Here is a 21,878-nt window from a genome sequence, read left to right as displayed (position 1 = left end):
ATATAGATTTTCAGTTAACTGAAGTTGATGATTATAGTTATATATTTTTTAAAAAATCTTGTTCAGTTGCTATTAATAGCAAGAGCCTTAACTGTGATTACAATATAGGGAATAAGTTAATGCTCTGTTACCTGGTCCATTTCTTTTTTTTTTTTTTTTTTTATGAAAGGCATGCATTTTATCACTTAAAATGAATACAATTAAATTAAATGAACAATCTACATAAAGTGTGTTATCTGTTCCTAAAACAAACTTCTGCACTTGGGACTCAATCAGCACTAGTCACATTCACCTGACTTGGGGTGGGGGATGACAGAGCAAAACTACAGAAAATTAACCATTACCCAATGTAGCTATACTATATAAAAGCCACTGTTCTAGGTGTTTTACATACAGTCTTTTAATCAACAGGCTAACTCTTCAGTAGTTCTTATCTGTAGTTTGTAGATGAAGCTTAAAGTACCTGACAGAGACCAATTACAGACCCAGAGTTGTTTGAATCCAGGACCTACTATCTTTTCACTAAACTATACTTCTTTTTCAATTATTATACATTTTTATAAGTAATCTCTATGCTCAACATGGGGCACAAACTCATGACCCCGAGATCAAGAGTTGCATGCTCTTCAGACTGAGCCAGTCAGATATCCCTCCCCTAAACCCTAAACTGTATTTCTTATTAAAATTGGAAAGTAAGAATCATAAATTGTAAAAGTTTGACTTTCTGGGAATTATAAATAACAAAAGCTTCCCATTTTTCTAGGAGAAACAAATTATTTTACTGTCAGTACTAAAATGTTAATCTATTCTATGTAGCTACATGGTAGTAAGTAACAAATGAGAAAGGTAGTATATAGCTGCAGTAAGTCCAAAACATAGGAAAATAAATGTAACTGAAAAAGATGAAAATGCTATTTACTTTAGAAACCATTTTCCTATTGCTTATCTTCAAGCTAATAATCTCAAAATTATGCAGCTATTTAAAAAAAGTAATTTTATTTGGTTCTTTGCTTTTTTATCTCCAAAGAAAACAGATGTAACTTTGGGGGGCTGGGAGATTCAAAGTTCGACTTTCTCTTAACAAGACATGAAAAGACACAAATAAAAACAAGTATAAGGGCAGCCCCGGTGGCTCAGCGGTCTAGCACCGCCTTCTACCCAGGCGTGATCCTGGAGACCCGGGATCGAGTCCTGCGTCGGGCTCCCTGCATGGAGCCTGCTTCTCACTCTGCCTGTTTCTCTCTTTCTGTGTCTCAAATAAATAAAAAATCTTAAAAAAAAAAAAGAAAAAAAGAATAAAAGTAGTACATTAAAAAGTTACATACATATGAAGTCATACATTCAAAAGTATATATATATATACACACACCCATATTCCAATTATGTAACCTGTCTATATCTTCAATAAAATTTAATTCTATATTACTAATGCAAAAAATATTGAACGAGAAAATGAAAAACAAATAGTCCACAAAATATGCTGCTAGGCACTATTATTGCTCAAATAACTTTACACTGCATCTAAAAAAATTATTGGTAGAAAATACTTGAAATATCAAGATCAGAACTAACACCTTTGGCATAGAATATTATACTAATTTTTTTCTTCATACCTATAGTTGTTATTTTACAAAGACATGACTTACCTTTTACCTTGAAAGGTTGTGTGAGAAACTACGTTTTAACAGCATTCAAAAAGTTCTATAACAGAGTTGTCAAGTGCTAGTCAAACATATTTCATCCAATGATTTCTATAAAATATTTCTTTCCTCACTACTAACAAATGCATTGCTTTTAACAGTCACATGAATATTGATACATTTTCAAAGTAACCCAAAATATTACTCAGTACTTAGGATACTAGGTAAAGATTCACTTCCATGACTTAAATAAACATACTGAATTTAAAACGGTGGTCATATATAGATTCATTTCACTATCTCAGAAAAAATTCTTAAAACATACAAGTGTCTAGATTTTAAAAATTAATTTGGAGCACTCACCGATTGCATGCTTACTCCAACCTGTTGAAAAACCATCCTAATTAGGCGCTTAATCCAGCCAAGCATTTAGATGGCAAAGTGTCTCCAAATTTGCATTTCAAGTACTTCAGGCATACATAGCAGCACATGGTCCAATAAGCACACTAAAATTTTAAAATGCAAATACTAAAATGAAATTACTGTTATTTAGAACCTTTACTGTCTGCAGCATGACTCACAAAGTCTAGTCTAAAACATTTTAAAACTTTGTGTGTACTTTAGAGAAAACAGTATCTTGCTTGTTACCAGTTTTCAAAAAACAGTACAATATATTTTTAACTTTTTTTCTAGCAAGGGTTCTTAGTTGGAAGCAATTAAAAAAAAAAAAAAAAACCCTGTGGCTAATTTAAGTAGAAAATGTTTTTATGAAAAGATACCTAACTAGATAACAGATCTTTATTTTTCTAAAGATTTTACTTATTTGAGAGATAGAGCAAGAGCATATGCACGCACAAGCAGGGTCAGGGGCAAAGGGAGAAACAGACTCCCTGCTGAGCAGGGAGCCTGACCCAAGACTTGATCCCGGGATTCTGGGATCATGACCTGAGTGAAAGGCAGATGCTCAACCACTGAGCCACACACGTGTCCCTTTCCTGGGCTTTTGATATGTGGTAAGATACTCTCCTGTGAAGCTGGGCAGCATCAGCAACTGCAGTTCCCAGTCAGATCATGAAGGTAAAAACCAACAGATTTACAACTATTCTGTACTCATACAACCATTCTGTTTTTCCCTTTTAGAATAGTATTCAATACATTACAGAAGATATTCAACACTTTACTATAAAATAGGCTTTGCACTAGATGATTTCACCCAACTGTAGGCTAATGTGTTCTGAGCACATTTAAGACAGGCGAGGCTAAGCTATGATGTTCAGTAAGTTAGGTGTATTAAACGAATTTTACACGTACAGTTTTTCAATTTACAGTCAGTTTATTGGGACATCTCTACCATCAGCCCAGGAAGATCTGTACAGATAAATACATAGCTACATCTTTAACAAAAACTAACACGTTTCTGAAGTTTTTATACTAATTACACTCCTGTAAGCAAGTCAGTGAGAGAGATCTAATTATTCTACAATCTCTGTCAATATTAGGTATTATCAGTCTTTTAAATTTTAACCATTCTAGTAGTTTCTTTACGTGTTTTGGGGGCATTTGTGTGTCTTCTCCTAAGTGTTTTTTCTGCTTATTTTTTTAAATGGATAGGTTTTTTTTAAAAAAAAAAATTAATTATTTTTGCCAGTAGGGCACCTGAGTGGCTCAGTCATTTGGGTGTCAGACTCTTGATTTCAGCTCAGATCATGATCTCAGGGTTGTGAGATCGAGCCTTGCATTGGGGTCCTTCCTGGGTGGGATTCTCCCTCCCCCTCTCTGCCTTTCCCCCACTCACGCTCACTCTCTAAAAAAAAAAAAAAAAAAAAAAAAAAAAAATATATATATATATATATATATATATACACACACACACACACACACACGTATAATATAAATATGAAGTTATTTCTGCTAGGTAGAGATGTTTTGCAATCTCAGCTAAAGATTAGAGAGTACAGGCTTAGATAAAGAAGATGAAATCTAAGAGTGAATGACTAAGAAAAGAAGCCAAGATAGAAACCTTAGAAAATACTTGAGGAATTAGCAGGGGAAATAAGGCCCCTGGGGAAAAAAAATCAAATAATAGAAAAATAATGAGAGAAGTATAGTCAACAAAGAAAAAAAAAAAAGAAATTTCAAGAAAGGAAATGGTCCTTGTTACACAGAAAAACACAGAAAAGAGGTCACACAGTCACCAGGTGGTAGGCAGACTCCTGCTGCCAACCTTTCCTCCAAGCTTCACTGTGTGTGCTCTCTAAAAGTAAATGGCCACTTCCTACCTGAACTGAAACTGGGCTCTCCATTTACAATGCTGCTTCAAAGCCTTCTCAAAGGGTTCCCACTTGAACCCTTTATCCTCTCACACTTTATATCAAAGCTGTTCCAACCCATAACTTCTCTAAACTCTTTTAAAAACTCTTCCTCAAACGCAAAACTAAAAGGGACAAAAAATCAGATCAGTGGTCACCAGGAGCTGAGGTGGAAGAAAGGGTTCAGTAACAAAGAGGCACAAGGGAAGTTCTGGGAACATTGGTATCATGGTGGTGGTTCCAGGACTATGCACATCAAAGAAATGTTTGCCAAAAAGAGTGAATTTTGCTGCAGGCAAATTAACCCCACATAAAAAAAAACAGTGGGATTGCTTCCTACCTGTTTTGGAAGGACTGCCTTACCTACCAACCCTGGCAGCTTATAAGAGTTGACTCGAGGACACTTAAGTCATTCCCTATCATTTAGCTTAAGTCATTCCCTATCATTTAGCTATGTTCTCTATTCCAAGTCCTTCCCTAAACTGAATTCTGTGTTTTGGCCCCACTAGCACTAGTCAATCAATAAATACATCTTATATTTGCCAGTGCTAGGTGACTTTAATATTCACAGAAATGATGCATCCAACAGAGTACTAATACTAAGTCCATTCATATGAAGATCCCAAACAGGTAATATTAAAAGTAAGCTAATCCCAGATTAGAGGGTTTTTTTTTTTTTCAAGTTTTGTTTTGTTTTATTGTTGAGAGACAGGGGTACTGACTGGTAGGATGCCCGAGAAGGATTTCTCAGGGTGCTTGCAATATTCTATTGCCATAGAGAGATACTTAAGTGTGTTTATTCTATGAAACTGTAGGAGAGTTGACAATACTATCTTTAGCTTTCCATCTTGTTCATGCCCATTTGCTCAAGGACCTGTCCTTGCAGTTATGTGTTCCTGGGCCCTTGGAGATTAATATACATACCTTAGAAACATCGGCCAAGAAGGCTTTGGCCTCCCATGAATCCATTAGAAATAAGTCTTTCCCTCTTCTGAAGCACAGATGGCACCACAAGGTCTGTTAAATGTTAGTTGTCAATTAAGTGCCTGAAAGCCTTTTGATCTCACTGCAATGCCCTCCTGCATGTACCCTCACTCTATAATATCTATAGACTAAGATCCCCGGGCTCCAGGATAATGTCCAGGGCCGAAGGCAGATGCTCAACTGCCGAACCACCCAGGTGTCCCTACAGTGCTTTTTCTACTCACAAAATTGGGATCAACTTTAAGTGTTCGTCAGTAAAACAACTGTTAATTAAATTACAGTATATTCCTATTAGAAAAATATTATGCATCTATTAAGTGATAGTCCAGATGGTATTTACACCTGCAATGAGCACAGCACAATGTATAAACTTGTTGAGTCACTTGTACACCTGAAACCAATGTAACATTGTGTGTCAACAATTCTCAACTTTTTAAAAAAAAGTGACAGTCTATGTTATTACTTGAGGACATGTACATGATACAGGAAAAATGTTAATTATGATTTCATTTCTGTAAACAATAATCCTCAAGCTTTTTATAGAAAGATACGCATCAAATAAAAGCGGCCAGAGCACATAGACGTGAACTTTTCTTTGCAGTTTGCTTTCCATTTAAAAACAAAAATCTATAAGCTAAAAAAATAACCCAAATATTTCACCGCTTAGCTTTCCCTCAGATGCTCCTCTGCCCTACTGTGTGCATATTCAGACCTTTAGTCTCTCCTCCCCTGCAATCTTCACCAACCTAATCAATCCCCCTCTTATACCTTCACTTTCTTCTACTCCATGCAGCCCAAAATCACGTAAACCACTCTGTCAGTATTTTCAACTCCTGTTCTACTGTTCTGTTTATTCTACAAGCCAGAACTTGATTAATCCCGTAGGCTAAATGTCCTACAATTGGGCTGTAGAAAAATTAAAATTTCACATTTTGAGGTTGCTACAAATGTTCTATCTCTGATTTTAAATGGGCCCTCACTGGTGTCTAGCATCCTAGGAAAATATTTTCTTACTCTTGCCCCTTTCTTACATTCTCCAAGAAGCTTTTTCAAGCATTCTCCATGCTACCCAAATCTCTCTAACCCTTCCTCCATCATTTCAGCAGATAACCAAGCATACTACTCCAAATAATAGAGAAGTATCTGACAGGATGCCTCAACATCCGGCCACTCCATATGCCATACACTATGCACCTATCCTGTCCCAATTCTCTCCTATCCTCTTCCCAACCAAGTGCTCAGAATTACACCCCCCTCAACTCACAGGTCTCATTATATCAGCTCCACTACAGATAAATAGTCTTTCTTGTTCCATGACAATCACACGCCAACTTCTGCTTTCAAACCAAAGAAATCCAAACCCCAACTCCTTAATTTTCCTCCTAAATCTGCTGCTTGTTTGTTCCCTACCTCACTCAGAAAACAGCACCCATATTGTTATTCCTTCTTTCTCTTTCATTTTCTGCAATCCAGATCTGTTTCCTCCTAAATACATTAGATTCCATTTCCACTGCTATTCTATTTCAATCCATTACAGCTATTCTAAGCCTATGCTATCATAGTCACCCTCCACTAATTTTGCTCTTCCCTCTCTATCCATTTCTCAGTACCAAAATAAATCCTTTATGATATAATCTCTGTACTTTTCTATCCTCTGGATCTTTCACACTCTTTAATCCAGTCATACAGATAATTCTAGAAATTCAACAGGCTCTCTGGACTTTTATCCAGTATTCTACCTCCCTACAGCACCTCTATATCAAGCTGTTTCCTACCAATCTTTTATTTCAGCTTACCTATTACCTCCTCCAAGACGTTTCTCCTGATTAACCAGATTAGCGCCCTGCTGTATATATTCTCCTAAATTGCACATTAAAACAATGTACCTAAACTGTTTGTCTCCTCCACAGCACTTTAATCATCTTAAGAACAAAACTCTTGCGCAGCCCGGGTGGCGCAGCAGTTTGGCGTGGCCTTCAGCCCAGGGTGTGATCCTGGAGACCCGGGATCAAGTCCCACGTTGGGCTCCCTCCACGAAGCCTACTTCTCCCTCTGCCTGTGTCTCTGCCTCCCTCCCTCTCGGTCTCTCATGAATAAATAAAACCTTTAAAAAACAAAACAAAACAAAACTCTTATTCACCATAGTGACCCCAGCACTTAGTACAGTACATGTAATATAACAGTTGCTAAGTTAATGTTAGAATATGAAATGAGGGCAGCCCGGGTGGCTTAGCAGTTTAGTGCCAGCTTCGACCCAGGACGTGATCCTGGAGACCTGGGATCAAGTCCCATGTCAGGCTCCCTGAATGGAGCCTGCTTCTCCCTCTGCCTGTGTCTCTGCCTCTCTCTGTCTCTGTGTCTTTCATGAATAAATAAATAAAATCTTTAAAAAAAAAAAAAAGAATACGAAATGAAGGGCACCTAAGCCCCAAGGCAGTGAGTACCTTTTCCATACTACCTCAATTGTAAATGAATATCTAAGAATTTTGCTTCTATTTGTAAGTGAATTACGTAATTTCAGACAAACCATCCTCCTATAAGATCAAATAAACAACTAAACATGAAAGTCATCTATCTGAAATCATCAGAGAACTATCAAGGCAGAAACGTATAGCCAGGCCAAGAGATCGTTCCTTGAAATAATAAAAAGGACTGACCTCTAATGAGATTTACTAAGGAAAAAGACTTATAGCCAGTATCAGAAATAAAAAAAAGGGGACATCACTATAAATCACAAAGGCATTAAGAAATATTACAGAGGCACCTGGCTGGCTTAGTCAGTCAAAGCATGTGACTCTTGATCTCAGGGTTTTAAGTTCGAGCCCCATGTTGGGTATAGACATTACTTGAAAATAAATTTTTAAAAATAAAAATAAAAGAATAAAAGGCAAAACAAAGCTATAGTGTAAGAAGTTACAATGGGGGCAGCCCTGGTGACCCAGCGGTTTAGTGCCGCCTTCAGCCCGGGGCCTGATCCTGGAGACCCGGGATCGAGTCCCACATTGGGCTCCCTGCATGGAGCCTGCTTCTCCCTCTACCTGTGTCTCTGCCTCTCTCTCTGTGTGTCTGTCATGAATAAATAAATAAAATCTTAAAAAAAAAAAAAAAAAGAAGTTACAATGGTGGTTACCTATGGATGGGCATGGTAATAGTTGGAAGAGAGCATAAAGGAGCTTCCTAGAGTGCAAACAACTTTCTATTTCTTTTTTTTTCCCCCAAATTTCTATTTCTTAATGTGGGTGGTGATTCATGGATATTTAGTGATTACATATTGAACCATATATTCATGTTTGTTACATTTTATATATATTTTTTATGTGTTGTACTTCAAAATAAAAAAGGTTAAAAAAAAGAGGGCTAAGAATCAGACTGCATTTAGTTTTCTAGGTTCTGTATGAATATATGTACAATTTAACTTCAAGAATTTTATGATGATGGTATAAGCTTGTGGTCTAGTCTACTTGATATAGGCTATAAGAAACAGCAAACTTGGGGCACCTGGATAGCTCAGATGGTTGAGCGGCTGCCTTTTGGCTCAGGTCGTGATCTCACGGTCCTGGGATTGAGCCCCACGTTGGGCTCCCAGCTGCCTCTGCCCTTGCCCCTGCTTGTGCTCTAATAAATAAAAAAAATCTTAAAAACAGCAAACTATTTGGGGGAGGGGAAATGGGTAGTTGACAGGACATATAAAAGAAAATCAAGGCTAAATGAAAATAGATAAACCCTGAAAATAGACTTCCTCTTCCCTCCAATAAATGCTATGAAATTTTTAACGTTGTATAATTAGACCAATTAAAGTTTACAGCAATCAGAGATAACACAATACTGCTTTCAACAAAGCAGCATATGTTTTTGAGATAGATATAATTAAAAAAAAGTTTATTAGCAGTAAATAGTTTCATAGTAACCCTGTTAGTGGTAATAACAAAGCTGTCGTTAAATTTAAAATGCCAAAAACTTGAAAAGCTACAACAGTACACTGGAGCTTATTTTTATAAGGTCTTTGGGAACTATTCAAAGAAACGGCCATTTAATTATCTTTACAATATGCGAGAAGAGCATGACCATTTTTAGTGGGAGGGTGGAGGAAGTCTAAAAGGATTAATAAAACATTCTTATTCACTTGGCTTATTTAGTAGAATAAAGTTTCCTGTTACTCAGAATACTAAGAGATTATATAAACTTATCAATGCATCCCAAATAACAATCCGCATAAGGACCATGAGGCATAAAACAACAACAACAACAAAAAACCTTGAATTCAACTTAAAGTTACTGTCCTTTATTTTGAGAATACATCCTTCTTACATTTTGGTATAAAAATATTTTTCTTTTAGGATATGGGGACAATAGATGGGTGACTTTTTTTGTTTTTTTTAAAGTCCTTACTTGGGCAGCCCGGGTGCTCAGTAGTTTAGCGCCTGCCTTTGGCCCAGGGTGTGATCCTGGAGTCCTGGGATCGAGTCCCATGTCGGGCTCCCTGCATGAAGCCTGCTTCTCCCTCTGCCTGTGTCTCTGCCTCTCTCTCCCCCTGTGTGTCTCTCATGCATAAATAAAACGTTTAAAAAAATAAAAATAAAAAGTATTTACTTGTCACAAAGTTAACTTTTGCCCTGTCCTACTTTCTGAAAATTAAACTTAAAATTAAAATCTAGTGACCACTGCTATAATTCAATCACTTCAGTCTAGTTGAAACTTTAAGTTAGAACACTTTACCATATTATAAAAAACAACGATAGAGTATCTGACCCATGGGCACAATTTAGCAATTATTTAGAATTTATATCCTATATAAATTGTTCATGCAAAATTAAATACAGATTATATTCCCAGCACCTAGCACAGAATCTAACATGTAAGCCTTACTTTTTTTAGTCCACAAATGAATAAATCTCATGACCTATACTACATCTCTTAACAAAAAAAAACCTTAAAATAAAGTCTAATAACACCAACTAATTAAAACGATGAAAATTCTTTCAAGTAAATAGGTTTTACATATGAAATTAAATTTCTGACAGACATTTCCTGTGACGTTTTTAGAGGTCACCTTCCCTTGAGTAAGATATGATCAAAGGTAGTCCCAGATTTCCATTTGAACTAAGAATATACCATATTCATGTGAGGATCTCTGAAACATAATCCTACAAAGAATGACATAATTAATGTACTCAAAAGTATATTTTAGGTATTCCCATGCAAATGAATTAAGTACTCTGGTATCAATTTTAAAACAATCTTTTGAAGAGACTGTTCAAATATCTCAAGTGATCCTGAACAGCAATAGAAACACACACACTATTTGGAACTTAATAATATTTATTGTTAATAGTGCCATCCTGGGGCCCACCAAAGTGATGAAAATTCACTATACAGGTGATTTTTGTAAGCTGTGTAATAATTACTGTCTCCTGAATATTATGTTTATAAAGAATTGCCTTTGTGGCAAGACTCAATTATACCTTTGTAATAAATAGTTTTTGGTAGCTAGGAAAGGTATTTACTGAGCATTAGCATAAAAAGAAAATTTCAGAAGCAAACTAAATGTCCATCAATAGAAAAACAATTAAAATAAATTCAAAATATCCATTCTAAGTTTATGAGCATTAAAACAAAAAGTTATACACAGATAGTATTCATAATAAAGATAAGTGAAAAAAGTTGCAAACATATATATGTGATTCCAATATTTTTGTGATTCTATTTAAAAAAAAAATAGAGCACAGAAGTGCGCCTGGCTGGCTTAGTCATTAAATCATGCAACTCAATCTCAGGGTTGTAGATTCCAGCCCCATGGTGGGTATAATGATTACTAATTACTTAAAAATAAAATCTTAAAAAAAAAAAGAGAAAAGCATAGGAATAGTAGCAAAAACAGGTATTAGCTTAAGTCAATTAATTTTTTTTAAGATTTTATTTATTTATGAGATACAGAGAGAAGCAGAGACACAGGCAGAGGGAGAAGCAGGCTCCCTGCAGAGAGCCTGGGACTCCAGGATCATGCCCTGAGCCGAAGACAGACGCTCAACTGCTGAGCCACCCAGGCGTCCCTAAGTCAATTAACTTTAAAAAAATAATTTAACTTTGGCCCAAGCAATAAAATCTATGTAATTGGTGCCTGTTATTTCTGGATGTTTTTCTCAATTCACTTTAAAAAATTTTATTATAGGCCACACTCCCTATCGCAGCCCAAAGAGATTGAGATAAAGAGATATCTTGCTAAAATAAATATCAAGTTGATTCCCTTCCACCTAAAATTATATCTCTAGCACAGTAGCCCACTCATCAATACACACTATATGTAAAATCGATACTTACCACCATATAAGAATTCCATTTCAAAAAGTCACTAATCAACTTTCTTGAAGGTTAAATAATTTTATCACAGGGTATTGCATATTAATATACATATATATCAAATCTATCATGACGCATTTTTTTTAAGTCATGGAGACTTAATTTAACTTCCTTATTTATTTTTAAAGATTGTTTTTATTTATTCACGAGAGACACAGAGAGGCAGGCTTCCTGTGGGAAGCATGATGCAGGACTCAATCCCGGAAACCCAGGATCACGCCTTCCAGAGTTACGTCCTGAGCCAAAGGCAGACAGGATCAACCACTGAGCCACCCAGGCTTCCCTTAACTTCCCTATTTAAATTTGCATTTTAATTCACCACTAACTCACACTAGTCAAAACTAGTTGTATAAATTGATCTGATAAATGGTAAGCAACAACTACAGTATCATAAATTTAAGGGATTGTTTCAGAAGTGGCCTGTGCTGGTCCCTAAAACTACAGCCCTGAGTATTCTCCCAGCTGACATAAATATTTCATTTTATTATCCATTCTGCATCATTTAAGTAATTAAGAAACCTAGCTGCAACTTATATATAACAAATGATTACAATCCCTAATGAATATAAAGTGCTATCAAATAAAAGATCAGAGCCCAATAGAAAAACAGAAAGTGACATGAGCAGATTTGTAAGAAAAAATGTTTTAATGATCTCACTAGTAATCAAGTAAATGTTAACTAAAACTGTCATCCCTTTTCAGCTATCAAATTGGCAAAGATAAAAAAGGGGACAACCCCGGGTGCCTGGATGGCTCAGCTGGTTAAGCGCCAAGACTCTTGATTTAGGCTTCATGCTCAACAGATAGTCCACCTGAGATATTCTCTCCCCGCCTCCCCCCATTTTCCCTTCTTCGCATGCACTCTCTAATAAAAATAAATTTTATTTAAAAAACGGGGACAACTCAGTATTGGTAGAGGCATGGGTTGCCCGATATTTCTGATGGGCAACCTGGCAATATGTATATACTAGCAACTTCACTTCTAGAAATTTGCTAGAAATAATCTGATGCTGACAAAAATCCGAATTGAAAAGCTGTCTTGGGCAGCCCCAATGGCTCAGCGGTTTAGTGCCGCCTACAGCCCAGGGCGTGATCCTGGAGATCCAGGATCAAGTCCAACATCCGGCTCCCTGCATGGAGCCTGCTTCTCCCTCTGCCTGTGTCTCTACCTCTCTCTCTCTCTCTCTCTCTCTCTCCTGTGTATTCTCATGAATAAATAAAATCTTTTTTTAAAAAAAAGGGCTGTCTTAAGTATTATAATAGTTTAAGAAAATGGAAAAGAAACCAACCAACACATCTAACAAAAGAGAGTTCTTTAAATACACAAAGTTACCTGATGCATATCTTGAAAGACTAAGCAGACATTAAACAGATGAAGAAGGAGAGAGAGAGAAGCTGAAAACTTATCCGAAGAAAAAATACCTGAAACTTCCCTAACCTGGAGAATGAAACACATATCCAGGTCCGGGAAGCAAAGGCAGTCCCAAACAAGATAAACCTAAAGAGGTCCACGTCAAGATGTTTAATAATTAAAACGTCAAAAATTAAAGATAACCCTTAAAAACAGCAAGGAAACATCCATGAAACAGCCAGTTTTTCAGCAGAAATGTTTTAGGCCAGAAAAAAAGTGACATGATATTTTCAAAGTACTGAAAGGAAAAAACCTACAATCAAGAAAACTACCTGACAAGGCTATCATACAGAACTGAAGAAGAGATAAGTTTCCAAAGTTAAAGAAGTCCAGAAAACAGCCAGCTGGCTTAGTCAGAACAGCACCAACTCTTGATCTCAGGCTCTTGAGTTCAACCCCTATGCTGGTTGTAGAGATTACTAAAATATATATACTAAAAAAAAAAAAAAAAAAAAAAAATTAAAAAAGAAAATAGTTAAGTTCATGATCACTAAATTAGCCTCACAAGAAATGTTAAAGGGACTTCTTTAAGAGGAACAGAAAGGTCCATAACTAAAAGAAAATTTAAAAAAAAAATCTTGCTGATAAAAGCAAATGTACAGGGGCAGTCCTGGTGGTGCAATGCTTTGGCGCCACCTGCAGCCTGGGGCGTCATCCTGGAGACCTGGGATCGAGTCCCACATCGGGTTCCCTGCATGGAGCCTGCTTCTCCCTCTGCCTGTGTCTCTGCCTCTCTCTGTGTGTCTCTCATGAATAGATAAATAAAATCTTAAAAAAAAAAAAAAAGCAAATGTACAGCAAACATAGATAATGAACCACATATAAAGCAAGTGTGAAGATTAAAGGAAAAAATAAAAATGGTATATATAGTAATAAAAGACAAAATTTTTTAAATGTAAAATAGAACATTAAAAATAAAAAATGTGGGAGGAAGTGATAGGTAGTAATGTGTTTGAAGTAGGTGACTGGGACACCTGGGTGGCTCAGTGGTTTAGCACCTGCCTTCGGCCCAGGGAGTGATCCTGGGGTCCCAGGATCGAGTTCCACATCGGGCTCCCGGCATGGAGCCGGCTTCTCCCTCTGCCTGTGTCTCTGCCTCTCTCCTCTCTGTCTCTCATGAATAAATAAAATCTTAAAAGAAAAAAAGTAGTAGGGACTAACAAAATTCTATGCAGTGTTATATATGAACCTTATGGTAACCACAAAGCCAAAACCTAAAATAGATATGCATAAAATGAAGAGAAAAGAATCTACACATAATACCAAGCAAAATTGGAGATCCTCTAAGATGGCAGAGAAGTAGGAGACCTTAGTTTTGTCTGATCGAGGAATTCAACTAGATAGCTATCATTCTTAACATCTGAGAATTTTTTTTTTTTTTAAAGATTTTATTTACTCATGAGACACAGAGAGAGGGAGGCAGAGACACAGGCAGAGGGAGAAGCAGGCTCCATGCAGGGAACCAGACATGGGACTCCAGGGATCACGCCCTGGACTGAAGGCGGCGCTAAACCCCTGAGCCACCTGGGCTGCCCAACACCTGAGAATTTAACCGGCAATCTAAGAATTGCTGCAATTCTACAAATAAAAAATTGACCATTTTTTGCAAGGTACAAGTTGTGGAGAAGTGATCCAAGGTGATATATTAGAAGATAAACTGTGGTGGGGAGGGAGCCTCTGTAAGCTGACTCAGGGTAAGTGATATCGCAGCGGAGCACAAATTCAGAAGCCTGCAAATTCAGTATCCCTGGTAAGGAATACTGCCTGCAGCTCAGGTGGCTAAGCGGGATGGAATCATAGGTAGGACAGTGTGGTGTCAGGATCCCCAGGGTCACAGAAAGAAAAAGGCACCTGAGTACAGCAGAGTTACCAGAAGCAGGCTGCAATCAGAGAGCCCAGGAGTGGGCTTTCAGCTTGGGGTTGCCATAAACCGCAACCAAGGCACAGTTAGGAAACCATTCTCTGAACAGGTGCTCACCAAGAGGCAGAACCTTGGTGAGACTGCCCTCCCTCATTTGGGAAGAGTGGCACTGGTGCCTGCTCGGGAGTCTGCAGGGTTTGGAGATCAAAGCGGGGTCGAGTGTCTGAGATAGAAATGCTGGGTCACAGACTGAGCAGAGAGGATGGACAGAGACCAGTGAGACAGGAATAACTGACTGCTTTACCCAGAGGGCACACTGAGGAATGGAGGGCAGGAGCTATCGGATCCGGGGCTGGAGACTGGGGGGCCACCATTTTCATTCACACCCTCTAAAACAGCACAGAAAGCCTTGAGGGAACAAAAGCCACATAGAGAAACTCAAGCTGCCTGTCCCCCTGGCTAAGTTCTGTGTGGGATAGACATCTGAGCATCAGCACAACAGTGCCCTCCCCAGAAGATCAGCAAGAACATATGGCTAAGACCACGATTATCAATCATACAGAACTGCAAAACTCCAATATTAGGGGAAAACAGTATATAGAATTCATAGGTTTTTTTCCTCAAAGATTCTTTGTCTTTCAATTTTAACTTTTTTCTTTCCTTTTTAGTCAATTTCTTATTTTAGCGACTTTTTAAATTTGCAATTTTCATCTTTACGTTTACATTCTATCCTTTCATTGTATTTATTTTTGTATATATATATGTTTTTCTTTCTTTACAATTTTGGGATGTGGTTTCTTCTAATAAAAAAACAAAATACACAAATACACAAATCTAATGTATTGCTGTTCTCTCCATCTGATTATTTTTAAATCTTTTTAAAATTTTCATCTTCACAGTCACATTCTATCCTTTCAATGTATTAATAGTCTTTGTATGTTTTTTTCTTTACAATTTTGCGATGTAGTTTCATTTACAAACAGACCAATTACACCCAGAATATAATGTACTGCTTGTTTTGTTCATTATATTCTTTTTATTTTTAATTTCCATTTTCTTTTAGATTTCTGGCCTCTCCTGACTTGTTTGGCATTTATTTCTCTGTGGTCATTGTTGCCATTTTAGTATTTTGTTCTCTTGTTCATCTATCATTCTCTAGACAGAATGACAAGACAGGAAAAACACTTCAAAAAAGAGAACAAGAGGCAGTACTGACTGCCAGGGACCTAATCAGTATGGATAGGAGTAAGATGTCAGAGTTCAGAATACCGATTACAAAGATACTAGCTGGGCTTGAAAAGAGCATGGAAGATACCAGAGAATCCCCTTCTAGAGAAATAAAAGAACTAAACTCTAATCAAAACAAAATAAAAAAGGTTATTAGTGAGATGCAATAAAAACAGAGCATTAAGTGCTAGGATAAATGAAGCAGAAGAGAGAATTAGAGATATAGAAGACAAAATGATAAAGAACAAAGAAGCTGAGAAAAAGATAAACAACTAGATCACAAGAGAATTAAACAAATAAGTGATATCATAAAGCGAAACAATATTAGAACCGGGATACCAGAAGAAAATTTTGCAAGGGGTGAAGGCAGAAGGTATATTGAAACAAATTACTGCAAGGAACCTCCCTAATCTGGGGAAGAAAGGAGGCACTTTAATGCCTCCAGGAGGTAGAGAGAACCCCCTTTCAAAATAAACAAATATAGGTCAACACCTTGACATGTAATAATGAAGCTTGCAAATCCCAGAGACAAAGAGAAAATCCTAAGTAGCCTGGGGACAAGAGGTCCATAACCTAAAAGGGTAGAAACATCAGACTGGCAGCAGACCTATCCACAGAGACCTGGCAGGCTAGAAAGAACTGGCATGATATATTTAGGGTGCTAAATGAGAATATGCAGCCAAGAATACTTTATCCAGCTAAGATCTCATTCAAAATACAAAGAGAAATAAAAAGCTTCCAGGACAAACAGAAACCAAAAGAATTTGTGATCACTAAACCAGCCCTGCAATAAATATTAAAAGGGAATCTTTAAGCGAAGAGAACCCCAAAGTAACATAGACCAGAAAGGAACAGAGACAATATACAGAAACAGTGACTTGATAGGTAATACAATAGCACTAAATTCATCTTTCAATAGTTACTCTGAATGTAAATGGGCTAAATGCCCCAATCAAGAGACAGACACACAGTATCAGACTGGATAAAAAGCAAGACCCATCTATATGCTGTCTGCAAGAGACTCATTTTATTTTTATTTTTATTTATTTTAAGAGACTCCTTTTAGAGGAAAGACATCTCCAGATTGAAAGAGAGGGGGCAGAAACCATTTGTCATGCTAATGGACATCAAAAGAAAATTGGGATAGCAATCCTTATGCCAGACAAATCAGATTTTTTTTTTTTATTCATGAGAGAGAGAGAGAGAAAGAGAGAGAGAGGCAGAGACATAGGCAGAGGGAGAAGCAGTTTCCAGTTTCCATGCAGGGAACCCAACTTGCGACTCGACCTCAGGTCATCACTTCCTGGGCAGAAGGCAGGCGCTAAACCGCTGAGCCACCCAGGCTGCCCATGGACAAGTTAGATTTTAAACCAAAGACTGTAATAAGAGATGAGGAAGGACACTATATTAATTAAACTTATTAATTAATTAAAAGGTCTAGTCAATGAGAAGATCTAACATTTCTAAATATTTATGCCCCTAACATGGGAGCAGCCAATTATATAAACCAATTAATAACAAAATTAAAGAAACATATTGATAATAATATAATACTAGAAGATTTTAACACCTCACTCACTGCAATGGACAGATCATCTAAGCAGATCATCTAAGCAGAACAAGAAAGGCTTTGAATGACACAATGGACCAGATGGACTTCATAGAATATTCAGAGCATTCCATCCTAAAGCAACAGAATATACATTCTTCTCAAGTGCACATGGAACATTCTCCAGAACAGACCACACACTGGTTCAGAAATCAGGTTTTGAGACACCTGGATGGCTCAGTGGTTTAGCGCCTGCCTTCTGCCCAGGGCATCATCCTGGGATCCTGGGATCAAGTCCCACATCAGGCTCCCTGCATGGAGCCTGCTTCTCCCTCTGTCTCTTCCTCTCTGTCTCTCATGAATAAATAAATAAAATCTTAAAAAAAAAAAAAAATCAGGTTTCAATCAATACCAAAAGACTGGGATCATTCCCTGCATATTTTCAGACCACAATGTTTTGAAACTGGAACTCAATCACAAGATAAAATTTGGAAAGGGAGGCAGCCCAGGTAGCTCAGTGATTTAGCACCGCCTTCAGCCCAGGGCCTGATCCTGGAGACCGGGGATCGAGTCCAGCATCGGGCTCCCTGCATGGAGCCTGCTTCTCCCTCTGCCTGTGTCTCTGCCTCTCTGTGTGTGTGTGTCTCTCATGAATAAATAAATAAATTTTTAAAAAATTTTGGAAAGAACTCAAATACATGGAGGTGAAAGAGTATCCTTCTAAAGAATGAATGAGGGATGCTTGGGTGGCTCAGAGGTTGGGTGTCTGCCTTTAGCTCAGGGCATGATCCTGGGGTCCTGGGATCGAGTCCCACATCGGGCTCCCTATGTGGAGCCTGCTTCTCTCTCTGCCTGTGTCTCTGCCTCTCTCTGTCTCTCTCATGAATAAATAAAATCTTTTAAAAAAAGAATGAATGAGTCAACAAAGAAATTAAAGAAGAATTCAAAAAATTCATGGAAACAAAGGAAAATGAAAGCATAACTACCCAAACCTCTGGGATGTAGCGAAGGTGGTCCTAAGAGGAAAGTATATAGTAATACAGCCTTTCTCAAGAATCAAGGAAGGCATCAAATATACATCCTAACCTTACATTAGGTAAGGTAATGTAGGCTTTACATTTACCTAAATAAAGCCTAAATCCAGAAGAGAATTAATAGAGATTAGAGCAGAAATCAACGAAATAGAAACCAAAAGAATAGAACACATTAACAAAACCAGAAGCTGGTTCTCTGAAAGAATTAATAAGATCAATAAACCCCTGGCCAGATTTATTAAACAGAAAAAGGCCCCAAATAAAATCATGACTGAAAGAGATCACAACCAACACCAAAGAAATACAAACAATTTTAAGACCATATTATCAGTAACTGTATGCCAACAAATTAGACAATCTGGAAGAAATAAATAAATTCCTATAGATATATAAACTACCAAATCTGAAACAGGAAGAAATAGAAAAATCTGAACAGACCCATAACCAGGAAGGAAATTGAAACAGTAATCAAAAATCTCCCAACAAACAACAGTCCAGGGCCAGATGGCTTCCCAGGGAATTCTACCAAAAATTTAAAGGAGAACTAATACCTATTCTTCTGAAGCGGTTTCAAAAAAACAGTAAATGGAAAGAAATCTTTCAAACTCCTCCTATAAGGCCAGCATTACCTTGATCCCAATACCAGATAAAAACATCACCAAAAATGAGCATTACAGACCAATATCCCTGGTAAACACGGATGCCAAAATTCCCACATAGATACTAGCCAATAGGATCCAACGGTACATTAAAGGATTATTCACCACAACTAAGTGGGATTTATTCCAGGGCTGCAACAGTGATTCAGTATCAGCAAAAATCAATGTGATAGGCTACATTAATTAAAAAAAAAAAAAAAAAAAGGACAAGGACCGTATGATCCTCTTGATAGATACAGAAAAAGTATTTGACAAAGTACAGCATACTTTCTTGATAAAACTTTTCACAGTATAGGGATAGAGGGAACATACCTCAATATCATAAAAGCCACATGTGAAAAGCCCACAGCAAATATCATTAGCAATGGGGAAAAACTGAGAGCTTTCCCCGTAAGGTCAGGAACGTGGCAGGGATGTCCATTCTCACCACTGCTGTTCAACACAGTACTAGAAGTCCTAGCCTCAGGAATCAGACAACAAAAAGAAGTAAAAGGCATCCGAATAGGTAAAGAAGTCAAACTGTCATTCTCTGCAGATGACATGATAATCTATGTGAAAAACCCAAGACTCCATTGCTAGAATTTATACACCAATTCAGCAAAGCAATTCAGCAGAATATAAAAGTCAATGCACAGAAAGCAGTTCCATTTCTATAAGCTAATAATGAGACAGAAGAAAGAGAAATTAAGGAGCCAATCCCATTTACAACTGCACCCAAAACCATAAGATACCTAAGAATAAACCTAACTAAAGAGGCAAAGAATCTGTATTCAGGTAACTACAGAACACTCACAAAGGAAAGTGAGGTAGGCACAAAGAAATGGAAAAATGTTCCATGCTCATAGACTGGAAGAACAATATTGTTAAAATGTCTATGCTACCTAGAGCAAACTATACATTCAATGCAATCCCTATCAAGCTACCATCAATTTATTTCACAGAGCTGGGACAAATAATCCTAAAATTTGTATGGAACCAGAAAAGACCCTGGATCCCAGCCAAAGGAATGCTGAAAAAGAAAATCAAAGCTGGTGGCATCAAAATTCTGGACTTAAAGCTCTATTACAAAGCTGTAATCATCAAGACAGTATGGTACTGGCACAAAAACCAACACATAGATCAATGGAAAATAATAGAGAACACAGAAATGGACCCTCAACTCTATGGTCATCTAATCTTTGACAAAGCAGGAAAGAATATCCAATGGAAAAGACAGTCTCTTCAACAAATGGTGTTGGGAAAATTGGACAGCCACATCCTGAAGAATGAAACTGGACAATTTCCTCACACCATATACAAGAAGACTCAAAATGGATGAAAGCCCTAAATGTGAGACAGGAATCCATCAAAATTCTAGAGAACACAGGGAGCAGCCTCTGTGACCTTGGAAGCAGCAACTTCTTGTTAGACTGGTCTCCAAAGGCAAGGGAAACAAAGGCAAAAATGAACTACTGAAATTTCATCAAGATAAAAAGCTTTTGCATAGCAAAGGAAACAGTAGACAAAACCAGAATACAAGTGACCGAATGGAAGATCTTTGCAACTGCCTTATTAGGTAAAGGGCTAGTATCCAAGATCTACTCAACACCCAAAGAACAAATAATCCAACCAAGAAATGGGCAGAAGACATGAACAGATATTTCTCCAAAGAAAACATACAAATGGCCAACAGACATATGATAAAATGCTCCACACATCATTTGTGATCCTGGAAATACAAATCAAAACCATAGTGAGATACCACCTCACACCAGTCAGAATGGTTAAAATTAGCAAGTCAGGAAATAACAGATGTGCCGAGGATGCAGAAAGAAGAGAACTCTTTTATATTGTTAGTGGAAATGCAAGCTGGTACAGCCACTCTGGAAACAGTATAGAGGTTCCTCAAAATGCTGAAAATAGAGCTACACTATGATCCAGCAATTGCACTACCTCATATCTACCCCAAAGATTCAAATGTAGTGATCCAAAGGGGCACATGCACCTCAATGGTTTATAGCAGCAATGTTCACAATAACCAAACTATGCAAGGTGCCCAGATGTCCATCGACAGACTAATGGATAAAGACGTAGTGTGTATATATATTATAGAATACTACTCAGGCTCTTCCCCCGAGCGGCCTGAGGTTTGGAGATGGTTCGCTACTCGCTGGACCCAGAAAACCCTATAAAATCATGCAAGTCGAGAGGTTCAAATCTTCGTGTTCACTTTAAGAACACACTGCCCAGGCCATCAAGGGTATACATATTCGAAAAGCCACCAAGTATCTGAAAGATGTCACTTTGCAGAAGCAGTGCGTGCCATTCCGTCGTTACAATGGTGGAGTTAGTAGGTGTGCTCAGGCCAAACAGTGGGGCTGGACACAGGGTCGGTGGCCCAAGAAGATTGCTGAATTTTTACTGCACATGCTTAAAAATGCGGAGAGTAATGCTGAACTTAAGGGTTTAGATGTAGATTCTCTGGTCATTGAGCACATCCAGATGAATAAAGCCCCCAAGATGTGACATAGAACCTACAGGGCTCATGGCCGGATTAATCCATACATGAGCTCTCCCTGCCACATCGAGATGATTCTTACTGAAAAAGAGCAGGAAAAAAAAAAATAAAATAAAAAATAAAAAATAAATAAAAAACAAAAAAACAAAAAAAAAAATGAAAAAGAGATTGTTCCTAAACCAGAAGAGGAGGTTGCACAGAAGAACAAGATATCCCAGAAGAAACTGAAGAAACAAAAACTTATGGCCCGGGAGTAAATTCTGCATAGAATAAATGCAAATAAAAATTAAAAAAAAAGAATACTACTCAGCCATTCAAAAAAAAATTTTTTTTAAATATTGCTATTTGCA

General features: G+C 37.4%; 1 protein-coding gene and 1 pseudogene across 4 annotated transcripts in view; one reads left to right on the top strand and one right to left on the bottom strand.

Moving 5' to 3' along the window:
* The window catches only part of MTFR1 (mitochondrial fission regulator 1), a 75,824-nt gene that overhangs the window by 36,236 nt on the left and 17,710 nt on the right, over positions 1–21,878 (bottom strand). For 3 of the 4 annotated variants that reach the window (XM_038579404.1, XM_038579402.1, XM_038579405.1), the window contains exon 2: positions 2,004–2,146. In XM_038579404.1, coding sequence (XP_038435332.1) covers positions 2,004–2,069 — 66 coding nt within the window. In that variant the 5' untranslated portion in view covers positions 2,070–2,146. Of the gene's footprint in view, positions 1–2,003; positions 2,147–17,368; positions 17,393–21,878 lie in introns of those variants that run through there. The other variant, XM_038579403.1, reaches the window with a different exon arrangement.
* LOC119866705 lies at positions 21,166–21,785 on the top strand (annotated as a pseudogene).

Source organism: Canis lupus, chromosome 29 (assembly GCF_011100685.1).
Source record: "Canis lupus familiaris isolate Mischka breed German Shepherd chromosome 29, alternate assembly UU_Cfam_GSD_1.0, whole genome shotgun sequence".
NCBI lineage: Eukaryota > Metazoa > Chordata > Mammalia > Carnivora > Canidae > Canis > Canis lupus.
Note: the sequence above shows the minus strand (reverse complement) of the source record. Positions and strands in the feature narration are given on the sequence as shown.